The sequence below is a fragment of the Oncorhynchus masou genome, chromosome 12, assembly GCF_036934945.1.
Source record: "Oncorhynchus masou masou isolate Uvic2021 chromosome 12, UVic_Omas_1.1, whole genome shotgun sequence".
Taxonomy (NCBI): domain Eukaryota; kingdom Metazoa; phylum Chordata; class Actinopteri; order Salmoniformes; family Salmonidae; genus Oncorhynchus; species Oncorhynchus masou.
Window position 1 is genome coordinate 51,199,199 of NC_088223.1, and position 23,238 is coordinate 51,222,436.

The 23,238-nt window shown below is 39.2% G+C and overlaps 1 protein-coding gene across 2 annotated transcripts; it reads left to right on the top strand.

The window, feature by feature from the left end:
• The first annotated feature begins 353 nt into the window (after nt 1–353).
• Nucleotides 354–13,156, top strand: LOC135550320 (matrin-3-like). Of its 2 annotated transcripts, none has more exons than XM_064981001.1 (20): nt 354–479; nt 1,701–2,257; nt 2,381–2,442; nt 2,571–2,609; nt 2,717–2,795; nt 2,907–3,023; nt 4,862–4,987; nt 5,069–5,233; nt 5,397–5,515; nt 5,626–6,145; nt 8,620–8,713; nt 8,846–8,865; nt 8,957–9,085; nt 9,311–9,433; nt 11,026–11,154; nt 11,230–11,357; nt 11,625–11,739; nt 11,963–12,323; nt 12,456–12,577; nt 12,897–13,156. In XM_064981001.1, the coding sequence occupies exons 2-20, from the start codon at nt 1,733–1,735 to the stop codon at nt 12,927–12,929; spliced, it is 3,006 nt and encodes a 1,001-aa protein (XP_064837073.1). In that variant the 5' UTR covers nt 354–479; nt 1,701–1,732; the 3' UTR covers nt 12,930–13,156. The 2 variants fall into 2 exon arrangements, with proteins under 2 accessions (XP_064837073.1, XP_064837074.1); XM_064981002.1 differs by having other exon boundaries at nt 1,726–2,257.
• The last annotated feature ends 10,082 nt before the right edge of the window (nt 13,157–23,238 follow it).

The following is a 23,238-nucleotide window of genomic DNA, read 5'->3' on the forward strand; positions in this document are numbered from 1 at the left end:
TAATTTATAGGCCTACAGTCTATTGCATTCAGGGCTATGGAGTGGTTGAAGTATAGTGTTGCTATGTATTTAGAAATTACACCATATGTAGATTCTACTGATGCCACTGAGTATTCCCAACCACACTTTTACATTGGCACATAGTATACTTTTTTCTCTATAAGCCAATAGGTATTTCATATACAGTGTATTGCAATGTATTTCACTTTGAAAAAAGAAACAATAAAAAAAACATTAAATGCAATGTCACTTAAATATTAATCATAGTTCATGTTTAGACAATTATTTGTAAAATATCTTGAATAAATACACGGGGGGACTTTTATTATGAACATTTTCTAAATGCCATGATAGGGAAGTACTTTTTTCTATGTCACTGACGAGACGCTGGTAGAAGGATTATTTACACATATCTTTGTCCAGACTGTAACGTTAGCCACCAAATTTTACGAAATACCTGAAAGGGGACTTCTTAAAAGGTATGTTTTGCAGCATTCACCATTTGTATTTCATGTGGTAGTTGAACTGGATGCATACATTTTCGCCCCGAAACTATCTTGCTAGAAAGCTATGGTTAGCTTCTTCTTGCTAGCTAGTTTCCTGGCTGTGGGCGGCTAGGCAGCATTCTCCATAGTTGTGTGCTGGTAGTTAACAATAATGCACTTACTCTATAACTACATGGGGCATACTTGATAGATAATCTTTATTCATCCCGGGTGAGGAGATATTGGGCTTCGTTTTTCAGAGCTAAAGATGCGTAGGTAGCTAGTTAATAGCAACTGGCTGTCGAGGCCTTCGGCAAAGGCCCATTCGATGTAAGCAGCTACAGTAGCCAAACGTTAGCTTGCATCTACGTTGTTCTGGGCTGGTAGACATTATTCTTTCTGTGAGGGACCTCAATTGACATCTAGTTAGCTATTGAATGATTAAAGATGGTAGTTTTTCAGATCCAGTCGTCGAAAGAGACATCCTTCCCAAGGCTCTTCTTTAGGGCCTACACGTTATACCAGGCTGTATCACTGTGGCCGGGGTAGGCCGTCATTGTAAATAATAATTTGTTCTTATCAAACTTGCCTAGTAAAATAACGGTTAAATAAAAATTATACAAAAAAGATATATAATAATTAAAAATAAAACATAGATTTAGACATCAAATCAAATGATACTTGTCACGTGCGCCGAATACAACAGGTGTGGAGACCTTACGGTGAAATGCTTACTTACAGGCCGTTAACTAACCATGCAGTTGAAGAAATAGTTAAAATATTTACTAAAGTAAAAAAAGCAACACAATAAAATTACATAACAATAACGAGGATATATACCGGGGATACCGTAACTGAGTCAATGTGCGGGGTTACAGTTTGGTCGAGTTAGTTTGTACATGTAGGTTTGGGTACGTGACTATGCATAGATATTAAAAAGCGAGTAGCAACAGTGTAAAAACAAGGTGGCCATTTGATTAATTGTTCAGTAGTCTTATAGCTTGGGGTAGAAGCTGATAAGGAGCCATTTGAACATAGACTTAGTGCTCCATTACCCCGCGGTACCAAAGAGAAGTCTATGACTTGGGTGACTGGAGTCTTTGACACTTTTTTTGGGCCCTTCCTCTGACACTGCCTACTATATAGGTTGCCTTAGACATGTTTATGTTACAACATCAGTTGAAATGACTGAACACCATTTTCCCCCAATTTCAGAATAAACTTCTCTGTGCCCTGACAGTTTGAGGATGGAGGACAGTGAGGGTCACAGCTCTGCACACCAAGGATCTGGTGATGGTGCGACGAGCACTATGAACCTATATGCCACTCTGGGGCTCTCTCCAGAAGACGTGGATGCTCTGGCCCAGATTCCAGAGAACGAGATCAGTGTGGAGACGTTGCCTTATCTGATAATGAAACTGAAAGCCAGTCGAGCCAAGCAAGAGGAGCAGGGACAGACCTCCCCAAAGGGAGACAGCTGTCAGGAGGATACAGATGATGGAGACCTTAGCAAACAGGACAGTCCCCCTGCTGTCCCTCGCAGGTCAAACAGCCACTGTGACACTGATTATAGGAGAGCGGAGATTCACAGTCGACCAGAGCGGACTGAGGCAAGGAGAGGTTCCCGTCACACTAGGCCCTCAATGGAAAAACCATCCGACAGCCAGCAAAAGATTCCTTTCTCCTATCAAGTGGATGATTTTCATGGAGTTGTGCCCAAGGTTTACCCACACACATGCTCTCTATGCTTATGCATGTTGAATTCTAATAAGGTAAGCTTTGTTATATTTCACAACTCTTGCTGTTGGACTGTTTATATATATTTTTAATCAAAACACTCAACCTTCCACGATGGCAGTAATTTAGCTTAATATGTTTTTTTGTTTTTTTCACAGACATGGAAGGAACATCTCAATGGATTACGACATGCGGAGGGCTGTCAAGAACTCACGCGCCTGTAAGTGTTTTCATGCAAATTAAAACATTTAGAAAATTTACTATTGCAGGTCAAAAAATCAACTGAGATATTTTCTATAACATGGTTTTATTTCAATTTGTTTTTTCTTTGTTTTTGTTTTTTTACAGATATCCAGATTGGAAAAAACATGATGCTCGGAAGGAAATGTTAGGGAAAACATGAATTTAAACTTTACGTTGAAAACAGGCATGTCATGATGTAAAACCATTAGCTGTTCCTCTTCTTACTTGGCACTGTTTACGTTATCTTCCAGGTCTAATGCCATTCCGAGTAGAGATGCTATTTCAACCGCCCAGAAGTCTGCATCAGAAAGACACTATTTGAAACCCAGGGTAATGATGCCCCTTTTGTGACAATATTCTCTTATAAATAGAGCATTTTTAATTCACTTATGTTTATTTGCTTAAAGCTGCATGCTTGAATGTATTTCCATTTTGCTTCAGGCTGGCACGAAGGTGGTGGTCACAAAATTTCCCCATGGCTCTGTTTGTGTTGAAGACTTGATGACTTTGGCCAAGCCATTCGGCACGGTTGTAAAACATCTGGTGTTCCCCTGCAAGGTAAGTTACACAAATTGATGATAAAAACCGAGTAATAAACACTCTAAACTCTTAAACATGCACTATGCAGAAATTGCTCTGCCTTTTCCTGGTTGCTAAAATTAATAGTTCACCTAATTTCAGTGTATGTGACAACAATTAAGTATAGTGTAGAGAATCATTGTACCATCTAAACCTCTGTGAAACATTTATTTTCAATAACCAAAAATATTTGCAGTTCTAATACCAATACTAACCTACTGTATGCTACATACTTAATGAGTGCATAGGACAGGGCGGCAGGGTAGCCTAGTGGTTAGAGCGTTGGGCTAGTAACCGAAAGGTTGCAATTTCGAATCCCCGAGCTGACATGGTACAAATCTGTCGTTCTGCCCCTGAACAAGGCAGTAAAATCGTAAAATGTCAACTTCCGGTAGACAGGCGAAGCGCTATTACGCACAACAGAAACGATAGCATTCTTTTACAGTATACTAAAATTAAGTAATTGTATATTTTTTGAATATTTATTTTACCTTTATTTAACTGGGCAAGTCAGTGGGTTGTTCCTAGGCTGTCATTGAAAATAAGAGTTTGTTCTTAACTGACTTGACTAGTTAAATAAAGGTCAAATATAAATATTTAAAAAATATACAATTAGTTAATTTTAGTATACTGTAAACGAATGCTATCGTTTCAGTTGTGCGTACTAGCGCTTCGCCTGTCTACCGGAAGCTGATGCTATTGCATTGCAACCTCTTGCTAGCTTGTTAGCATAACAAATGACTAGCTAGACATTTTGTCTACCGGAAGCTGATGCTATTGCATTGCAACCTCTTGCTAGCTTGTTAGCATAACAAATGACTAGCTAGACATTTTACGATTCCCGGTGTGTTAGTAAATTCAATCTGGAGTGCCATCATACAGGTAGCATGGATGAAGTCTGTTTCTTTTCTCCGTCCATCATACAGGTCAGGCGACGTGGACCAACTATTCCATCGATGTCTTCAGTTATGTCCTCTGCCTTTATGTTTTTTGCCACCCCAGAAATAATCGCCTTGCTTGGCGCCATGCTACAAAAATCCATGCAGGAAACATTCCACTCCGATATCTTAAAACACGCTTCTTCTTGCGACTCACCGACTCCAGACTTTCCTCCAACTCATTCCAGATTTACGTCCTGGAGACGTAAACGGATTCCCCAAGTAGCATTGATCCAAAACCCTGACTCGGACCAAAAACGAGTCTAGTGGTTCCTGTTTTCCAACATAGCTTTGCTACTCTTGTTTCCCTTTTTCTTCGCCACTAACCCACTCATTCTTACTTTCTGTACTATTAGCTTCACTCTACTCAGTTTCCGCCATCTTCCATCCTCAGTCACTCTAGCTTCGCCTTTGGCTGCATATTTGCATTAACAGCCCTAAAAGCACAGAGAAAGTGTACACTGCTTGTATACTTTGTATTTTGGCGAAGTTAGTACGACATCCGGGAACTTTTGGCATACTAACTATATCCATGCTATGACCAATAAGCATACTATATTCTCAATTTGCGTCACAAATAGTGCAGTTAGTATGAGTATTCAAAACACAGCTATTGTCTTTTCAGCTATTTGAAGCTGGTGTACAAAACCAAAGGTAAAAGAGGAAACTTAAACAGAGGAAGCATAGAAATGTTCTATGTGCCCTATATCTACTGCTTCTTAGACTTGCTTTCAATGAGAATGACACAGATAGAAATTAGATATATGTGAATTTGGTTGGGTCACCCAAAAAGTTACATTTTGCAGCTTTAACATTCTCTATCTCTCAATCTGTAGTTGAATGTCTTGGATGATTCACTGTTGTATTTGTTTGTTACAGGGATTCCTGGAGTTTGGTTCTCACAAAGAGGCTGTCAATATGGTGAATCACTTCAGTGAAAAGCAAGCTTTTGTGAAGGGATATAAGTTGAATCTGTACTTGTCACCTATGGTGTGCAGTATTCATGTAAGTGCACCTGCCTCTTAAAAATATGAGATTCTGTGTTCTTAATCAGAGATCGCAGTATGAGCTTGTTTTTTCCTTTAGCCGCCAAGGTTGGATGAACCAACAGAAAAACGGCCGACCAAACAAGCTACCAATACAGTGGTTTGTTTTTCCCGCCTACCTCCTGGGAAGGAAAGAGAATCTGAGATTCTTGATCTCGCCAAGATGTTTGGGGATGTGCGGCATTCAACATTTTCAAGTGATCAGGTAAGGTTCGAGCAATATGGAATTAAAGTGTGGTCAATCATATTTGGCAAATCTCTGGTGATTTCAAATAGACAACCATTATTAAAACAATTTACTCCAAAACCTTCATTATGCAGCACCATATTTAGCTTTGTCTAATGAATTCTTCCTTATTCATCTGCAGGCCCTGATTGAGATGGTAGATTGGAAGGATGCTGACATTATGGTGAAGTACTACCACTCCAACCCCCTAAAGATCAGTGGAAAGAGTGTCAAAGTATACTTGTCACTGAAACGCCTGAGGTAAGTAAGAGTCCTTCAACTGGGGCTATTGCGGCCAGACCGATTTTCCTGTGGGACTCATCAGGAAGTATGTCTCAGGGAAGTTTACCTCAATGGTTTTTGCCTTGTAGAGAAAGTCCTGACTCCACCACATCCAGAAGAGCAGATTCCAGTAAAGGCCGCAGCAGCAGACACAAGAGTGAGGAGACTAGCAAGACCTCAAACTCCACAAACAAAGAGAAACCCAGTACAGGCAAACAACCTGCCGAGAAAGTGATGGAACAAGGAGAAGGTCAACAAAGCGCCTCAGAGGAGGTCAAGGAAGTGGTCAAGCAGGACATCGAGATGGTCAAGGAGGAGGACGTTGATTTGGAAAACAAAGATCTGGACGAAGAGATTATCCAGGTGGAAGCTAAACAAAGCTTGTTAGATGACGAGAATGGAGCTGGTGTTGATGCTAAAGACCCTGCTCCTTCTAAAAGTGCCTCTCTGGTGGCTGATTCTAAAGATAAGGGGGAACCTGAAATCTCAGAACTGTTGGCAGACGATACCTTGGAGGATTGTGACATCAAGGCTGCCGATGATCCAGCTCTGTGTGATGCTGACGTCTCAATGGAGAACATGGTGGAACAGGAGAGCTTTCAAGAAGATGTAAGAAATTCTTGTCATTCATAGTTGTGACCGGAACCAACAAAAGGCTTATTGTTCCCAGAATTGAAAATAAGTTTGTCAAGTAACCAAGATGTGGGTTCCTAGCAATGGCTTCTTAAAGCATGTGTGCTTCAACTCTTCAACTTGGTTGAAGTTCTGGGAGCATTCCTGAGAATGTAGTTTTGTTGAGTGAGATCCTCCACTGATCAGTTGAAACAGATGTGGCCATCTATTGCCTAGAACCACTGAAATCTGGCTGAAGTTTCAGTGGCAAATAAAATGTATCTGACACTTCAGATTGAACCTTGTCAATCTAGACAAACAGTCAAGATGTTTTCTGTGACTCATGTCAGCAATGCCCAGTTTGACTCATGGCTTGTTGGAATATTGAGTTTGCTTGATACCATAGCACGCTATTTACAGTGCCTTCAGAAAGTATTCATGCATCTTGAACTATTCCACATTTTGTTGTTACAGCCTGAATTTAAAATGTATCACTGTCTACACACTACGCATTATGACAATGAGAAAACATGTTTTTATAAATGTTTGCAAATTTGTTTCAAAATTAAATACATATCTAATTTACATAAGTATTCACACCCATGAGTCTGTTAGAATCACCTTTCTGGATAAGTCTCTCAGATTTTCACACCTGGATTGTACAATATTGTCACATAATTCTTTAAGCTCGGGCAAGTTGGTTGTTGATCATGGCTAGACAGACATTTTCAAGACTTGCCATGGATTTTCAAGCCGATTTAAGTAAAAACTGTAACTAGGCCACTCGGGAACATTCCATTTTGTCTTGGTAAGCAACTCCAGTGTAGATTTGGGCCTTGTGTTTTAGGGTATTGTCCTGCTGAAAGGTGAATTTCTTCCCATGTCTGTTGGAAAGCAGACTGAACCAGGTTTTCCTCTTGGATTTTACCTGTGCTTAGCTCTGAGCAGTGCCTTTTTATCCTTAACTCCCTAGACCTTGACAAGGATGGGGCGGCAGCATAGCCTAGTGGTTAAAGCGTTGGACTAGTAACCGGAAGGTTGCAAGTTCAAACCCCCGAGCTGACAAGGTACAGGCAGTTAACCCACTGTTCCTAGGCCGTCATTGACCTCCACCACCATGCTTGAAAATATCACAAAAGTTTTAGAATATTTTTATTCTGTACAGGCTTCCTTATTTTCACTGTCATTTAGTATTGTGGAGTAACTACAATGTTGTTGATCCATCCTCAGTTGTCTCCAATCACAGCCATTAAACATTAACTGTTTTAGTCACCAATATTCCATGGTGAAATCCCTGAGCTTTTTCCTTCCACCGAGTTAGACTGGGTGTATTGCTACGCAAGTGTAATTAATAACTTCACCATGCTCAAAGGGATATTCAATGTCAGATTTTTTTCTTTTTTTGCCCACCTACCAATTGGTGCCCTTATTTGTGAGGCATTGGATTTTTTTATTTATCCCTGGTCTTGGTTTGAAATCCACTGCTCGACTTAGGGACCTTACAATTATCTTTATGTGTGGCGTACAGAGATGGGGTAGTCATTTAAAAAAAAGTCCATGCAAGTTATTTGACATGTTAAGCACAATTCTGCTTCTGAACTTTAGGCTTGCCATTAACAAAAAGGTTAAATACTTATTGGACACAAGACATTTCAGGTTTTAAAATGTTTATTTGTAAAAATGTCTAAAACCATAATTTCACTTTGACATGGGGTATTTTGTGTAGGCCAGTGACACACACTCTAAATGTATTCCATTTTAAATTCAGGCTAACACAACAATGTGGAAAAAGTCTAGGGGTGTGAATACTTTCTGAAGGCACTGTATGTAGGCAATGTGATTTGCTCAGGGGCTATTAATTCCATCAGTTTTATGAGTGCCCTACAAATCAGATGGAGATCAGCTTTGAAGGATCTCCTTACGTTCCATGGTTTAATATCAAAGGTTATAGAGTCATCTCTGTACAAGCTCCAATTGTTTCCAGAAAACCTAGACTGACTAGTAATCCAGAACAGGCGCTTAATCGCTCAAAAGTCAGCCAAACATTTTTGAACTGCATTGTTGGTTAAGGGATTGTAAGTAAGCATTTCATGGTTAGTTCTACACCTGTGTTCGGCACATGTGACAAATACAATTCGATTTGATCAATTAGACATGCTTATTTGTTCAGCCTTAGCATGGTTAAAACCTGGTCTGACCAAGAGGTTTGAATAACTTTGGATATTTAAGCTGTCAATTGTAATAGTGCAGCCACAGATTTCACTTCCTAGCTTTGTGACATGGATCTTTATCATACTTCAGTACTATTGAATGCAGTTTTGCATACTTATATGTTCAGTGTTTGAAATGCTTTTGACAGTTTCCCATTGCAACCTCACATATTTGTGAGATTCGCAATGGTTTTGGTGCAGCACTGTGGAACTTAACTCAAATTCTTTAACTTATTGATGTTGTGGACTTATTTCCAACAGGACAATATGGATGACATGGATTTCCCTGAGAATATGGATGACTTCGTTACATTGGATGAACTTGACGACAGTACTGGAGGGGACACGCCGCTGGGTAAGCAATGAATGATGCAAAACATTCTTACTTGGCAGCATTTGACAAAAACAATTATTACAGTTGTCTAGCCTGTGTGGATAATTTCCAGATAATTTATAGTAATAATTACTTTTTTTTATTTATTTGCAGAATCAAAGGATGCTTCATGGGTTGGTATTCCTCCATATCGAGTAGTTGGAATGTGTCAAACATGTAGAAAAGTTGTTTTTATTGATAGTCGGTTAAAATTGTTTTCTACAGGATGGAAAAGTTGTCCAAATTAGCCCAATTAGAAAGGGCTATGGAAATGTGGAGGTGGCCCTATTGAAACTGGCAGAGCGAGCAAATGTGAAAGTTGTAAACCATTCAATATCCTTCCTCAGACAGGAGGTATGTTCATAATTATGTTACTTGCAGATATGTTATTTGGGGATCAGTGTTTTATTTTGTATGGTACTTATCTAGTGGGATAGAAATGTTGTCAAAGCAATAGTGGTTTATAATTTGACATTCATGTAGTTCGGCATACAGGAAGGAGTTTATTTACTCAACCCCTGATTTGTGCAAACGTTTGCTGTCTTTGTTTTTATGATATAGCTTTTTCTATATTTTCAGGCATGGTTAGAGCTTGAAACTACTGAGGAAGTACGTGAAATGGTGAAATTCTACAAAGGAAAAGGACAGTTATTGAGGAAACATGTCAATGTTAGCATGTGCTTTTCACGAAAAGAGTTGGAGGTGGGTTTGGTGTCTGCTAAATGGTGTAGTATGCGTTATGCATCTGATGAAAGAATTGAGTTGCAGTCAAAGTATTCAGACCCATTGACCTTTTCCACATTTTGCTACGTTACAGCCTTTTACTAAAATTGATTCAATTGTCTTTTCCCCTCAAGAACCACACACAATACCCCATAATGACAAAGCAAAAACTGTTTTAGATTTTTTTTAAATGAAGTCACATTTACTTATGTATTCAGACCCTTTACTGAGTACTTTGTTGAAGCACCTTTGGCAGTGATTACAGCCTCAAGTCTTCTTGGGTGTGACGCTACTATCTAGGCACACGTGTATTTGGGGAGTTTCTCCCATTCTTCTCATCAGATCCTCTCAAGCTCTGTCAGGTTGGGTGAGGAGCGTCGCTGCACAGAGCTGTTCGATCGGGTTTAAGTCCGTGCTCTGGCTGGGCCACTCAAGGACATTCAGAGACTTGGCCTGAAACCACTCCTGCTTTGTCTTGGCTCTGTGCTTAGGGTCGTTGTCCTGTTGGAAGGTGAACCTTCACCCTAGTCTGAGGTCCTGAGCGCTCTGGAGCAGGTTTTCATCAAGTCTCTCTCTGTACTTTGCTCCATTCATCTTTCCCTCGATTGTGACTAGTCTCCTTGTCCCTGCCGCTGAAAAACATCCCACTAGCATGAATCTGCCAACACCATGCTTCACTGTAGGGGTGGTGCCAGGTTTCCTCCAGACGTGACACTTGGAATTCAGGCCAAAGAGTTCAATCTTGGTTTCATCTGGACTGAGAATCATTTAGGTGCTTTTTTGCAAACCATGCTGTCTCTCATGTGCCTTTTTCTGAGGAGTGGCTTCCATCTGGCCACTCTACCATAAAGGCATGATTGGTGGAGTGCTGCAAAGATGGTTGTCCTTCTGGAAGGTTTTCCCATCTCCACAGAGGTCTTGGTCACCTCCCTGACCAAGACCCTTCTCCCCAAATTGCTCAGTTTGGCTGGGCGGCCAGCTCTAGGAAGAGTCTTGGTGGTTCCAAACTTCTTCCATTGAAGAATGATTAAGGCCACTGTGTTCTTGGGGACCTTCTTGGGATGCTTCAGAAATGTTTTGGTACACTTGTCCAGATCTGTGTGTCGACACAATCCTGTCTCAGAGTTCGCCAGACAAGTCCTTCAACCTCAGCTTGGTTTTTGCTCTGATATGCACAGTCAACAGTGGGACCTTATCTAGACCGGTGAGTGCCTTTCCAAATCATGTCCAATCAATGGAGTCCACCTGTGGTAAATTCAAATCAAGTTGAATAAACATCTCAAGAATGATCAATGGAAACAGGATGCACCTGAGATCAAATTTGAGTCTCATAGCAAAGGGTCTGAATACTTAAGTAAAAAATGTATTTCAGTTTGTATTTAATAAAATTGCAAACATATCTAAACATGTTTTTGCTTTGTCATTATGGGGAATGTTTTAGAGTAAGGCTGTAACATAACAAAATGTGGAAAGTAAAGAGGTCTGAATACTTGCCAAATGCACTGTATTATAAACTAAACTACAGACCTAGTCAATATTTGTGTAATGTGACTTTGTTTCTGTCAAAATAGAGTCCTAGTGGGAGATCCATCTACATTTGTATGCTTCCACTCCAGAAGTACTCGGACGTCTCTCTTTTACGACTTGCCCAGCCTTTCGGGAAAATCACTGGCTATAATTTGAACTGGCGTCATGGAAAGGTAAAGTTTCACCTGCCCGTTTTGTTTTTCTATTAATAAAGGACTTTCACATGGATGTTTTTTATTTTCTTTCAGTGTTATATCCAGTTGGAGAGCGTGGAAGCCGCTCAGAAAATGGTGAAGTACTTCCAACGTCCACACAAGTTCTACGGGACCCTGTTAAGGGTCAGTTTGTGCAAAAAGGGAGACTCCCTAATATACTGGTAAATAATTTTAATGACCCTAAGTATATGCAGTAGAGTAGATAATAGAAATGATAGTTAGACTAAATGGAATTTGAAGACTGGATACTGCATTCTATGTCCACTGCCAGTTTAATTGATTGGAATCTATTGGAAGAATATACAGCTAATTAAATAATCTGATAAAGAATGTTGTGATCTATGGTTCAACTGGACTGTATGAGGGCTGTGTCTAAGTACACTTTCATGATATAGTACTCCATGACATATTCTGCCCTCCTGATACAGGAAGCCTCCAGTCAAATATGAGCTGTGGTTGGCCAGTCAGAAAGACAGAAGATCAAGAGATCATCATGGAGATGAAAAGACTAATGGCCAGTCAGCCAAAAGCCCCTATCCAGAGGTGAAAGATGGTTATTGTTATGTTTTTGTTACCTTAATTTAAACAAGGTGAAATATTGCCTTGTTAGTTAAATGCTAGCTGAATATTTCTGTATTTAATTTTGGCATGTCCGTGAACAATCCTTTTACAGTTACTGGTTATTCAATAAGTAATCAGTTGGTGTTGGTCTCTCGGGCTAAGTAGAACAAATTAGTAAAATACATGATTGTGTTTGTATGGCCAGGATGTCCAGAGCCCTGTGTCTGACAGTGAGGGGGTCTGTGGGGACCCTGAGGGTGAGGAAGCCAGTGGTGTGGAAGCTCTCCCAGAGGGAGAGGAGAAGCAGGAGGAGAAGCAGCAGCAGCAGGAGGAGAAGCAGCAGCAGCAGGAGGAGAAGCAGCAGCAGCAGGAGGAGAAGCAGGAGCAGGTGGAGGAGAAGCAGGAGCAGGTGGAGGAGAAGCAGGAGCAGGTGGAGGAGAAGCAGGAGCAGGTGGAGGAGAAGCAGGAGCAGGTGGAGGAGAAGCAGGAGCAGGTGGAGGAGAAGCAGCAGCAGAAGAAGAAGCAGGAGGGACCTCTGGGTCCTTATCAACCTGACAACCCTGTTGGTAAGATGCTAGAGAAACTGACTTATGTTTGTGTGGCTGCCTATTTTTATTATCAGGTGTGACCGGGATCTGCTAAAGAGCTTTTGGTGCCATATTGTGATAACAACCCTTTCGCTCTCCTTTTACTTGCAGGGTTAGCCTATCTGGTGCCAAGGACTGGATTCTTCTGCAAGCTGTGCAACATCTTCTACAACAATGAGGAAACAGCCAAATCAGTCCACTGTAGCAGTGAGGAACATTATCTGAACCTTAAGGTAATTCTCAACTATGACAAGTCAGTCTTATGAATCATACTTTGGTGTGGTGTTTTTGTAAGAGAAAAAAAAGAAAAAAATGTTCACCTTGGAGGCAAGAACACATTCACAACATTCCCCAGGCTTCACTGTTAAATGTTAATTGTTGAATATTAATCTATTTCAAGGGAAACCTTTTTTATTTAAAACTGGTATCACCTGTGCTTGTGGAATCTCGACCAGTTGGGAAAATGAGACTTGGATCTGTTTTAGCTGTTCTTGGTAATGGGTTAACATAGATAATGCATTGAAAATGTACACTGATGTTCTTCTCTTTCAGAGAAAGATGAATAAAGAAACAGACCTCATCTGATTGAGGATTGTCGTCCCCTTGCAGTCTTCCCAGAGGAAGGCCGTTTTAGTATAAACATTTCTGTCCAGTTTGTTTTTAACATTCCAGTCTTTTTTGTTACTGTTAACATTGTTACCCATTTGAAATTAATTAATGCAGCCTATTACGAAATGTAGTCCCATTCTGTGGTTAGGAATAGTACCTGGATTTAGTTTCCTCTTATTGAATAAATAAATGTTGGACTTGTTCTTTGACTTCTGCCGTTACTTTTTTCACCTCTTATGGCTAACATTTACTCTGAACCTACTGCACTTGACAGAGGCCTATCGTTGTTTATGGTCAACTGTCATTTATCAAGGACATGTGGACAGGTTTGGCTTGAACTACATCCCATAATTTGCCATAACCCAGAGAACCATCTGGTGCTTGACAGTGACAGCAGAGCTGGCTAAGAAGATTCACCCAGTCTGTGGCAAGGAGCAGCACATCGCTTGAGGAAAAAGACAAATGAGGGAGATCAAACAAACAGGCCTAGACGCTTCTGATAGGGGAGAGTTCAGTGAATGTATACCATAACATTTTACACAAACTCGAGGCTACAAAAGTTGTTGTGCATTTTATATTCAAGCTACCACTGTTTTGGAACACTGCCTTCAGGGTAATGTCATGAATGCTTGACTCCGGTTATGTACAGTGTAAACCACTGACAATAGTAAATGGGTGTGTCATGTTATTAGAGTGATGGAGAATGAAAAATAAGTTTACATGTTGAATATATTAGGCTATCATATTGCAACATAAGTAGATATTTTACATAGTATTTGTATGAACATGATTTCATATACACTTTATTTCCATTTCACCTTTTGGTTCAACTGGAATGCACGATATGCAGAAAAAAACAAGTAATCCTATACATATTCTAGTAATTACGATAGAAATCTGTACTATCATCTAGGATTATGTCCAGCGGGTAATACACTCCTGTCCCCCATGGACCGGCTTGCACATGAAGCATCCTCCATTCAGGTTGCAACGGCATAATTTTCCTCAATAATGGGGGGGGGTACTTAATTAACCACCCCCATTTTCGGATAAGGGTGTGAAACATCCAAACTGTCAGAATTTTAAAAATGGTTTATGAAGAAAGTACACATCTTTCCAGTTTTTTTTTCAGACAGCCCGGCGGTATTTTAGTTGTTGGCTTGAGCACAACGCGCAAAGCCCAGTGTGCACATTTGCTCGATAATGCAATTTATTTTATGACAAAATTATCAGTAGCCTAGAGTTAAAAATGCGATGGAAATCCATTTCCTTGTATTTTGTTATTCGGTACATGGAAATTTAAATGTTATGCTCACAGCTTTTTATTCGCAACAAATCAATTGTGTAAATGCGCATGTTTGTATGCAGATTTTTTAGTATTTGCTTGGAAATCTGTCACCAATTGGCTGGAAACCTAGCTATAGAAAACAAGGGGTGGGGGTTGTGCTGTTACTCAAAAACATTTCCCAATGTTGACAGGTCTGCTATTTGTACGTTGAAATGCATGTGTAGGCTACATTTTGTTGTTGGTGACCCTGCATGCAGAAAGCACATATCTTTAAATTAAAACGAAGGTTTTGAACTTGGTCCTACAGCAGATGGCAAGTAGGGGGGGGTTCTTGTCTGAGCCTTGAACAGAAAGATTTTTTTTTTAATTCGGATTTTGGAGCCCTCTTCCAGTTCAACCTATAGAAAACACAGTTTAGGCATGTGGTCACTTTTCCAATAATAAGATATGTAGCCTTGTTAATGTTTTTAAACGTGTTTACGTTATTCACAATGCACCCGTTCACAGTGGGCTAGTTAATACAAAATAATGGAAATGAGGGGGGGAAAGGATAAGGAATAGGTCAATCTGTTCAGATGTACTAAAATGAACTGTGTCTCATGCATTGTGAATGTAAGAATTACATCTGTCATTCACAATAACGTATGCACAATGGGGCTGAGGATATTAAGTTGAGGAAGATAGATGACTGATGCTTCTTACCCTTATTCATTGAGGAGCGGGGGAAGTTCTACGAAACATAATTGTTAGTTTCAGTATTAATAGTAATTTTCAACAATTCTCAATAGCCAAAATAGCTACTAAAAACTATTTGTAAAAATGTATTAATTATCATCTTCTCACAAATACAAATGTTCATGTCATTCTCAACATATCCCTAACAACAGCAAATTACAATGTTTCCCTTTATTTACACTCAGTGTGAACGTTCGTTGGAGTCCTCAGATGATATGACTGGTAGACTAGCTTGGCTGGAGCTAACGTTGGACGATGTGAATTTCTAATTTCTAACAGAGTTTTACAGATTAATTAAACTCTGGAAACATCATAAAAACACGACAATAATATCATTAAACTCCGCTTAACTTTGTATTTCACATCATATGCTTTATAACTCGCTCACCGTGAAGATTAAAAATAATTTGTTTATCTGGTGCTTCAGTTTTCAGTTGGCTCTCGTTCAACTTTACTAGGCAGGCAGGCTAGCGTGATAGCCACAGTAGAGTGAGAGCACGTGAAGTACCCACTTCCCAAGACACAAGCACACCGCTTGACTATACATGATTACAAATAGCAGATTAGGCTGCCATATATCTCACATTCTCCAACATTTCTGGTTGGCAACACAGGGAACCCAAACATGAGCACTTAAAAAAATAAAAACTATTAACAAAGTATTACCCCTTTTTTACAGCAACTATTTACGTTTTTATTTGATGTTACAGACAAACTAGGGCCAACAATAGTAGCCTCATGCCTCTGACTTTCTGTAGCACAATATTGGCTCACTCCAATATGGTATCCTTCCGCTCGACGGGATACATTTAGTCCTGTGTACCAGGTAGTGCTGCGACTGACCCCCTTAAATAGCTGCCGCGCTAATACTCCCATCTTTTCCTATTTTCGGCTCATTCCAGAAGATTCGCTGGGGGGGAATGTTTTTTCAGCAGCAGGGACTGAGACTCGTCAGGATCGAGGGAAAGATGAACGGAGCAAAGTACAGAGAGATCCTTGATAACCTGCTCCAGAGCGCTCAGGAACCCAGATTGCAGTTGTATAGAACACATTGTATTGTTAAAATGGTATCTGCAGTGGCCGTACAGCATTTACTGTGATACAGCCTCTGCAGATGTCAGGGCATGTACACTTGCGCTTCGTAGAGCAGAGCAGGACATCCCGCCCCCACCTAACGTCAATCAATCATGTCAATGCGGAGCTTTGCGGAGCCCTCCACATTGTTACAAATTCTGGCCCGTATATGGTTTTGCGGTATGGAGCTCAATTTTACCTCTGCATGCCTACTGCGGCTCAGCAATTCTACGCTTCAACCACATTTTTCAGATCAAGCGTAAATTGGCTTTAAGTTGCCCCTCACTATAGCTGCACTTCTCCACATGTTCAGACTTTTCGGGCAGGTGTCACAGACAGGGCTTAGATTATGCCAGGAGTAGGCCTTAATGTGTACTATTTAAACTAGGACATTTAAATGGCATTCATGAACGTGGCTTAAATTTGGGTTAGTCAGACTACGGAGTCCTTGGGTAAGGTAAGTAAACCTAAAAGAGAAACACCTGGGTTAAGTCTGATTAGGTTAAGTATGAGCACATGCTGTTGGTCTAATGGTGCTCTTTTAATCCTGGGAATGGAATAGAAAACACCATCACTGGTGTGAATCTTGATACTTAACAATGGCAGAGGCTAAAATTCAAAACTTGAACATGAAAAAATGCTACTAAAACAACATTTCTCAAACCATCCAGTTATTGAACTTAAAAACCATTCTACTGCTACTGAGCAAAATAACAAGTGGTTGGGCTGCAATTTGGAGGGAATTCAATGCAAATGAAAATGTAATCACAAGAGTACAACTTCAGGTGAGTTATCTCCATTATTTTCAGTATTTCACATTCATCATATTCATATTTTTGTGACATCACTTATATTGAATGATATCTGCCTTTTTATAGACTGTGAAAGAACCTTTAAACTGACTTTAAAAAGAGAGAATGCAGAGTTCAGAAGAGAGCGATTTTACTACTGTTGGTGGACCACCAAAAAAAGATGAGACTGATGAATTGAGTGGCTTCCTGTCTGGAATAATAGAGCACCAGCAACCTCTGGATGGTGTACCAGACGATGACCATTTGGACAGTTCAGAAGAAGCGCTGAGCACATGGTACATATACGAAAGAAAGTAAATTGGTCAGTTCCTTTGGTAAATATATTCCACCATCTGTCAATCTTTATTCTTCCATCAATCTAAGGACCATATGAGTTTATTTGTGCTTCTAACTGTGTTCTTTTTCCAGAGGAAAGGAATGTGAACAGGTTGGAAGAGCCAGTACACAGTGAGTGTGTACCTGCCACATCTGCTATAGCATCCCTGAGATCAGATTCTGCCCACCACCTTTCAGCAGACAACAAAAAATATGCCCGTGCATGAAAAGTTAGCCAGAGAATTTCATGACCATCAAATGAAATATCTGAAGAACATGAAATGAGAATTGTACAGGTTGAACTGGATATGAGGTTGGAAGAGAGCAGTATGATGCAAAATATATACAGTAATGAGACAATTGTGATTACCAGCCATGGTGAACAATATATGCAAAAAATGTTTTGTCATTTGGATATTCATGAGTGAGTATTTTAATTGCTACAAACTACATTTTAAACTAGTCTTGGTTTAGTCACTCATTTTGTTTTGCTGCACACTATTTTAATTTTGTACAGAACATACATTTATCAAAGCAAAGAAGCCATAATGACTAATTCCATATTTAGATGCATCTCATCTAGTTGAGGTGTTGCAATTTGAAAGCAACTGCGTGCAAGTCCTTGTTGGTCCTTGCCTGTCTCATCCATGGGCACATCTGCTTGATCCTGATCTTCCATTGGAGGATCATGACAGCAATGCTGCTTCAGGTAGTTGTGCAGCACAGCCGTAGCAACGATCACTTTGCAGCATCTTGTCTTGAAACAAAGTGTATTGTGTAAACACTGGAATCTATTTTTCCATACTCCAAACATACGCTCGACCATCCCTCTTGTCCGCATATGAGCTCAGTTGTATCTTTGCGGCTCAGCCGTTGTGGGATTTATGTATGGGGTGAATAAAAAGTTACTGACCATATCCACTGTCACCAAGTAGTAGTCCACTATGTTGTCCTCTTTGAAACTAAGCATACAATGAAGAGTTGAGGAAAAATCCTTGAATTGTGAGTTGCACCTTTAGTGAGGGGAAAAATTATGTATTCATCTTATTTGTTGGATATGGAACAATTTACTTACTTAAATATTTCTCTCCTGCTAATGCTGAGTTTTATGGTGTCCACTCTAGCTTCTTGCAGCTAGTCTGGGTGTTGTGGACATGGGTTTTACTAGAGAGAGCTGGAACTGACACTTGATTGACCTGGTGATTTAAACCCTACAGCTGGCATTCGTGACAGGATGTGGGGTGGTTGTAACTGGGATAGAGAGGAGTAGAACAAAGGCCTCTGGTTCTTAGACATCCTGGCATCTGGGAAATTAGGCCAGGGTCGGGGGTAAGATAATGCCGGGGGCAGGTAAAGACAGGATGTGCCCAAAGTGGCTCATGGTGCCCTCCAATCCATATGGGAGCGGTGGACCCAGCCATGGTTGGAAGCATTTTTAGGTTTGGTATATAAATACACTGTATTTTCTGTATGATTCAAGCACTCGGTCTGACAGTCAAGACTGCTGGGCTGGGCTGACCGCTTCATTATTGCATTAATTAATCCATTTGAAATAAAGATGATTGTTTGAAGAAGAAATGACCAAGTCTCTCAGTACTGAATTTCCATAACACTTTACAAAAGGCAACATTGTTTGAAAACTCGAAATTAGGAGTGCATACACCCTGAACATTAATGGAAAACCAGTTCTTACGGTTCCTGTACTCCTCAGCATCAGGAGTTGATAGACACTTGATGGGAACATGACATCCATCTACAGTTGAAGTCAGAAGTTTAAATACACCTTAGCCAAATCCATTTAAACTCAGTTTTTCACAATTCCTGACACTTAATCAAAGTAAAACTTCCCTGTCTTAGGTCAGTTAGGATCACCACTTCATTTTAAGAATGTGAAATGTAACAGAGAGAATTATTTATTCTATAATTATTTATTTATTCTTTCATCACATTCCCAGTGGGTCAAAAGTTTACATACACAAGGTCCAAGCACGTTAGCAGGACAGTAATATGGTGAATTTTGTCATGATGTATCAGCTAACAAAAACATGCTAATGCAGGGATTTCTAGTGGGGCGCATATGAATTATAACAATAGACCCCTATCTGGGTTTGCGGACATTGCTGCACCAAGGTAATATGCACAAGTTGGTGGCGGGGAGTTCTTATAGAACGACAGCAAAAAAAGCTTCTATAATGGTTGTGTCATCACAAATCAACTGCATTACAGTTAAAAAACACTTCAACTTCAACCAATAAAATGGCTCTTTGGCTAGCTTTTGCTAAAGCCTTTATATCAATTAGAGTTAGCATTAAAGCTAACAACTGTTGTTTCCAAAAGTGTTATTTTGCAAAGATCACAACCAAATATAACCTTAGCGACTGTTCAAGCAAGAATCAAAACATCATTGTAAGCATATGAGAACTCAAAAAAGTGATTTTGTTTAGAAAACATAAATCTAAGCTTATGTTGAATGGTCGTAGATGGAGATGGCTTTCTTACTGCGGCCTAGATTCCCGCGCATCTGTGTTAGGACTGTGTTAAATATATAGGAATACATCTGTCAAAAAAACACTTAGTCAGACAACATTTGAATTTCTCGCCTAAAGTTAAGTGAACTAAAAATATATTTAATAATTGGCTACAAAGAGATCTTTCTATACTTGGGAGAGTACTTCTGTCCAAGGCAGAGGGACTGTCTCGTTTTGTGTACCCCCTCATTATCATTATGTGTAAATCCAGTTGTAAAGAGATCAATAAGACCTTTCTTGACTTCATCTGGAAAAATAAGTCTCACAAACAAAAAATATGTCCTTTCTAACAAAAGAGCTGAAGGCGGTCTAGAAGTGTTGGACTTTGTTGACATAAATAACACTTTCAAGATAAACTGGTTGAAATACTGATTCAATATGGTAGTTCATTCCAAATAATGGGTTTAATAAATTGGGAGGTCTTCAATTTTTACTGAAATGTAATTATACTCCTGAAAGATTACCTGCTAAATTGGCTAGGTTTCACCAACAAGTTTAAATGGCCTGGAAAATATGTTTCCTGCACAATTTTTCCCCACATAAAGCTCTTTTGTGGAATAATTCAGACATAACTGTAAGGAATAGATCATTGTTCTATCCCGGCTGGCATGAGAGGAATAATGACTTTGTTCTTTATATTTTCAACAACAAGGGTAATATTCTCACAAAATAACAATTTATAACATTGAAAGAGTTTCCAATACCTTTCAGAGAGTTTATTTCTGTGATCAAAGCCGTTCCCAGTGGTCTAACTACACTTTTGAAAACTCATCTTAATTTTGGGAATGATCACAAAGTTGATCCAGAACTCAGATTGGAAGGTGTGGGCTTACTTGAGAGATCTAGTTGTAATACATTTATAAGACAAATTCTTCATTCACAAAACCAACTTACACCAAGAGGAAAGTTTTTCTGGAACATGCTTATTCCTGACATTGTCTGGAAAAATGCATGGTTAAGACCTTACAAATACTGTATACCAAACAAAGTTAAGGAAGTGCACTTCAACATTTTGCATAAGATATATCCATGTAATTCTATGATATCCAAATTTGTGTCTATTGATGATATCTGCGTTTTCTGTATAGAAGAAAGTGAGATTCTGTCTCACTTGTTCTTTGAATGTAAATTTGTGTCAGAATTTTGGGAAAACCTTGCACAGTACTTATTTACCATTATGAACACTGCTTATGTTTTTGACATGAACAATATAATATGTTACTATTGCAATGACAACAAGACCACTGAAATTATTGTTAATTTTTTTTATTCTTGTTGCCAAATACTTCATAGACAAACACAAATTCCAAAATTCTATACCAAAATTTAAAAAAATTCTGATTGAATTTAATTATCTTATTACAACATTAACCCTAGTGAATAACAACAAGAATAACATCTTCCTGAATCATGATAATAAGATTTTTTCAGAGTGAATACAATTGCACTAAAAAATACATTTTTTTTATTATTTTATTGATATTTTTGTATGTTTGAGTATTTTCTTGTTAATACCTGTTTTGTTTTGTTAGACATGTTTGATGTAGCAATGTAAGCTGATTTTTGTATTATGAATCTTTTTTTTTGTATTTTTTTTATTATTATTTATTTATTTATTATTATTATTATTTTTTTTTTAAGTATATAAGCCAGCTTGGAGGAAGTTGTATCATAGTGTATCGACCCTGGGTTTTTATATAGCGCGGATATCGAAACTTCCGTCTGAGCATGCTTTTGGGGCACTGTCGATAGCGCGCAGAACTTCGGACTAGAAGGTCGAAGGTTCGAGGCCTGTTTCCTGCCTGTTTAATTACAAAAGTTTCCGGGTTTGGCGTCCATGTATTAGAAGCGTACGAAAATTAGATGGGTGGCGTTGTTGAATACTTGCATTGAAGGGCACTCTAGAGCGTGCATATTTTCTCTATAAAGCACAGTATATCAGCATGGTAAAATTCACTGGCTATAGTTCCTTCATGTTCTATGTTTGAGTTGCTTTTGAAAGCAAAAGTCGAAATGAAAACACGTTTGTCATTGTTCATTTCCGTTTTCTTAATAACACGCTCGGACTGATGGTTTTGGTTAGCTAAACTAGCAAATCTGTATGTTTAGTTACCAAGGCAACCACTGTAGCTATCTAATAGTAAACTTGCTACCTACTTTAGTGGTTGATGAACACATTTCTACCTACAAATGAACCGAGTTTTTTTGCTGCAAATGTGTTACATTATAGCCATTGTATAAAAGGGATTGTCACCTCGGGGCTCTATGTGTTCTCTGGAAAATAATACAACTACTTGGAAGGTAAATTCCACTCTGCTAGGCGTTATGGAACACACCTTCCACGTCGTTCATTATTTTCAATAGAACGCATAGCCCCTTGTTGATTGTCCCTTCCATACAGAGTCTACAAACACTACTGAGTATTTCCAATACCACTTTTACATCGGCACATTTTTCTCTATAAACCAAAATGTCATTTATAGGCCTGCATTGGCAGCTGTGGAATGGGTGGAGTAGGAAGTGTTGCTCTGTACTTGGACCAGACGCGCGCTCTCAATTTTATTATTTATTTAACTAGGCAAGTCAGTTCAGAACAAATTCTTATTTACGATGACGGCCTAGGAACAGTGGGTTTAACCGCCATTTTCAGTGGCAGAATGACAGATTTTTACCTTGTCAGCTCGGGGATTCAATGTTGCCTTTCAGTTTCTGGGCCAACGCGCTAACCACTAGGCTACCTGCCGCCTCTCTAACACAATATGTACATTCTACAGACGTCACTGAGTATTCCCAACCCCACTTTTACATCGACACAGAATTCTCTGTATGCCCATATGTATTTAATGTAGTGTATTACATTGGGGCCATTTATTTAACGTTGTAAAATGTTTTAAATCCACATTTAATACAAATGTCACTTAAATATGAATCATAGTTCATGTTTAGACAATTATGTTTCATGTTAATGTATGTAGTGTATTACATTGGGGCCATTTATTTAACTTTGTAAAATGTTTTAAAATCCACATTTAATACAAATGTCACTTAAATATGAATCATAGGTCATGTTTAGACAATTATGTTTCATGTTAATGTGTTTACGTGGGGGACTTTTATTTTGAAATTCTGTTAAGGGAAGAAGCTTCTGTTTTAATGTCGCTGACGAGACGCTGGTAGATTGATTAGTTATAAATATCGTTGGCCAGACTGTAGCCGCCAAATTATACGAAATACCTGAAAAGGGACTTCTTGAAAGGTATGTTTTACAGCATTAACAATTTGTTTTGCATGTAGCAGTTGAACTGTATGCATAATCATTCAACCCAGCCCAGGACCTCCACATCCGTCTTCTTCACCTCGAGATCGTTTTAGACCAGCAGACCAGATAGCTGATGAAACAGAGGAGTGATTCTGTCTGTAATAAAGAACTTTTGTGTGAACTCTTTCGTTATATGAACTGAAACTAGTCTTATGTACTGCAGCCTTTGTCCCAACGGGATGGATCTGACTGGTTTCATCTACTGCTCTTACAG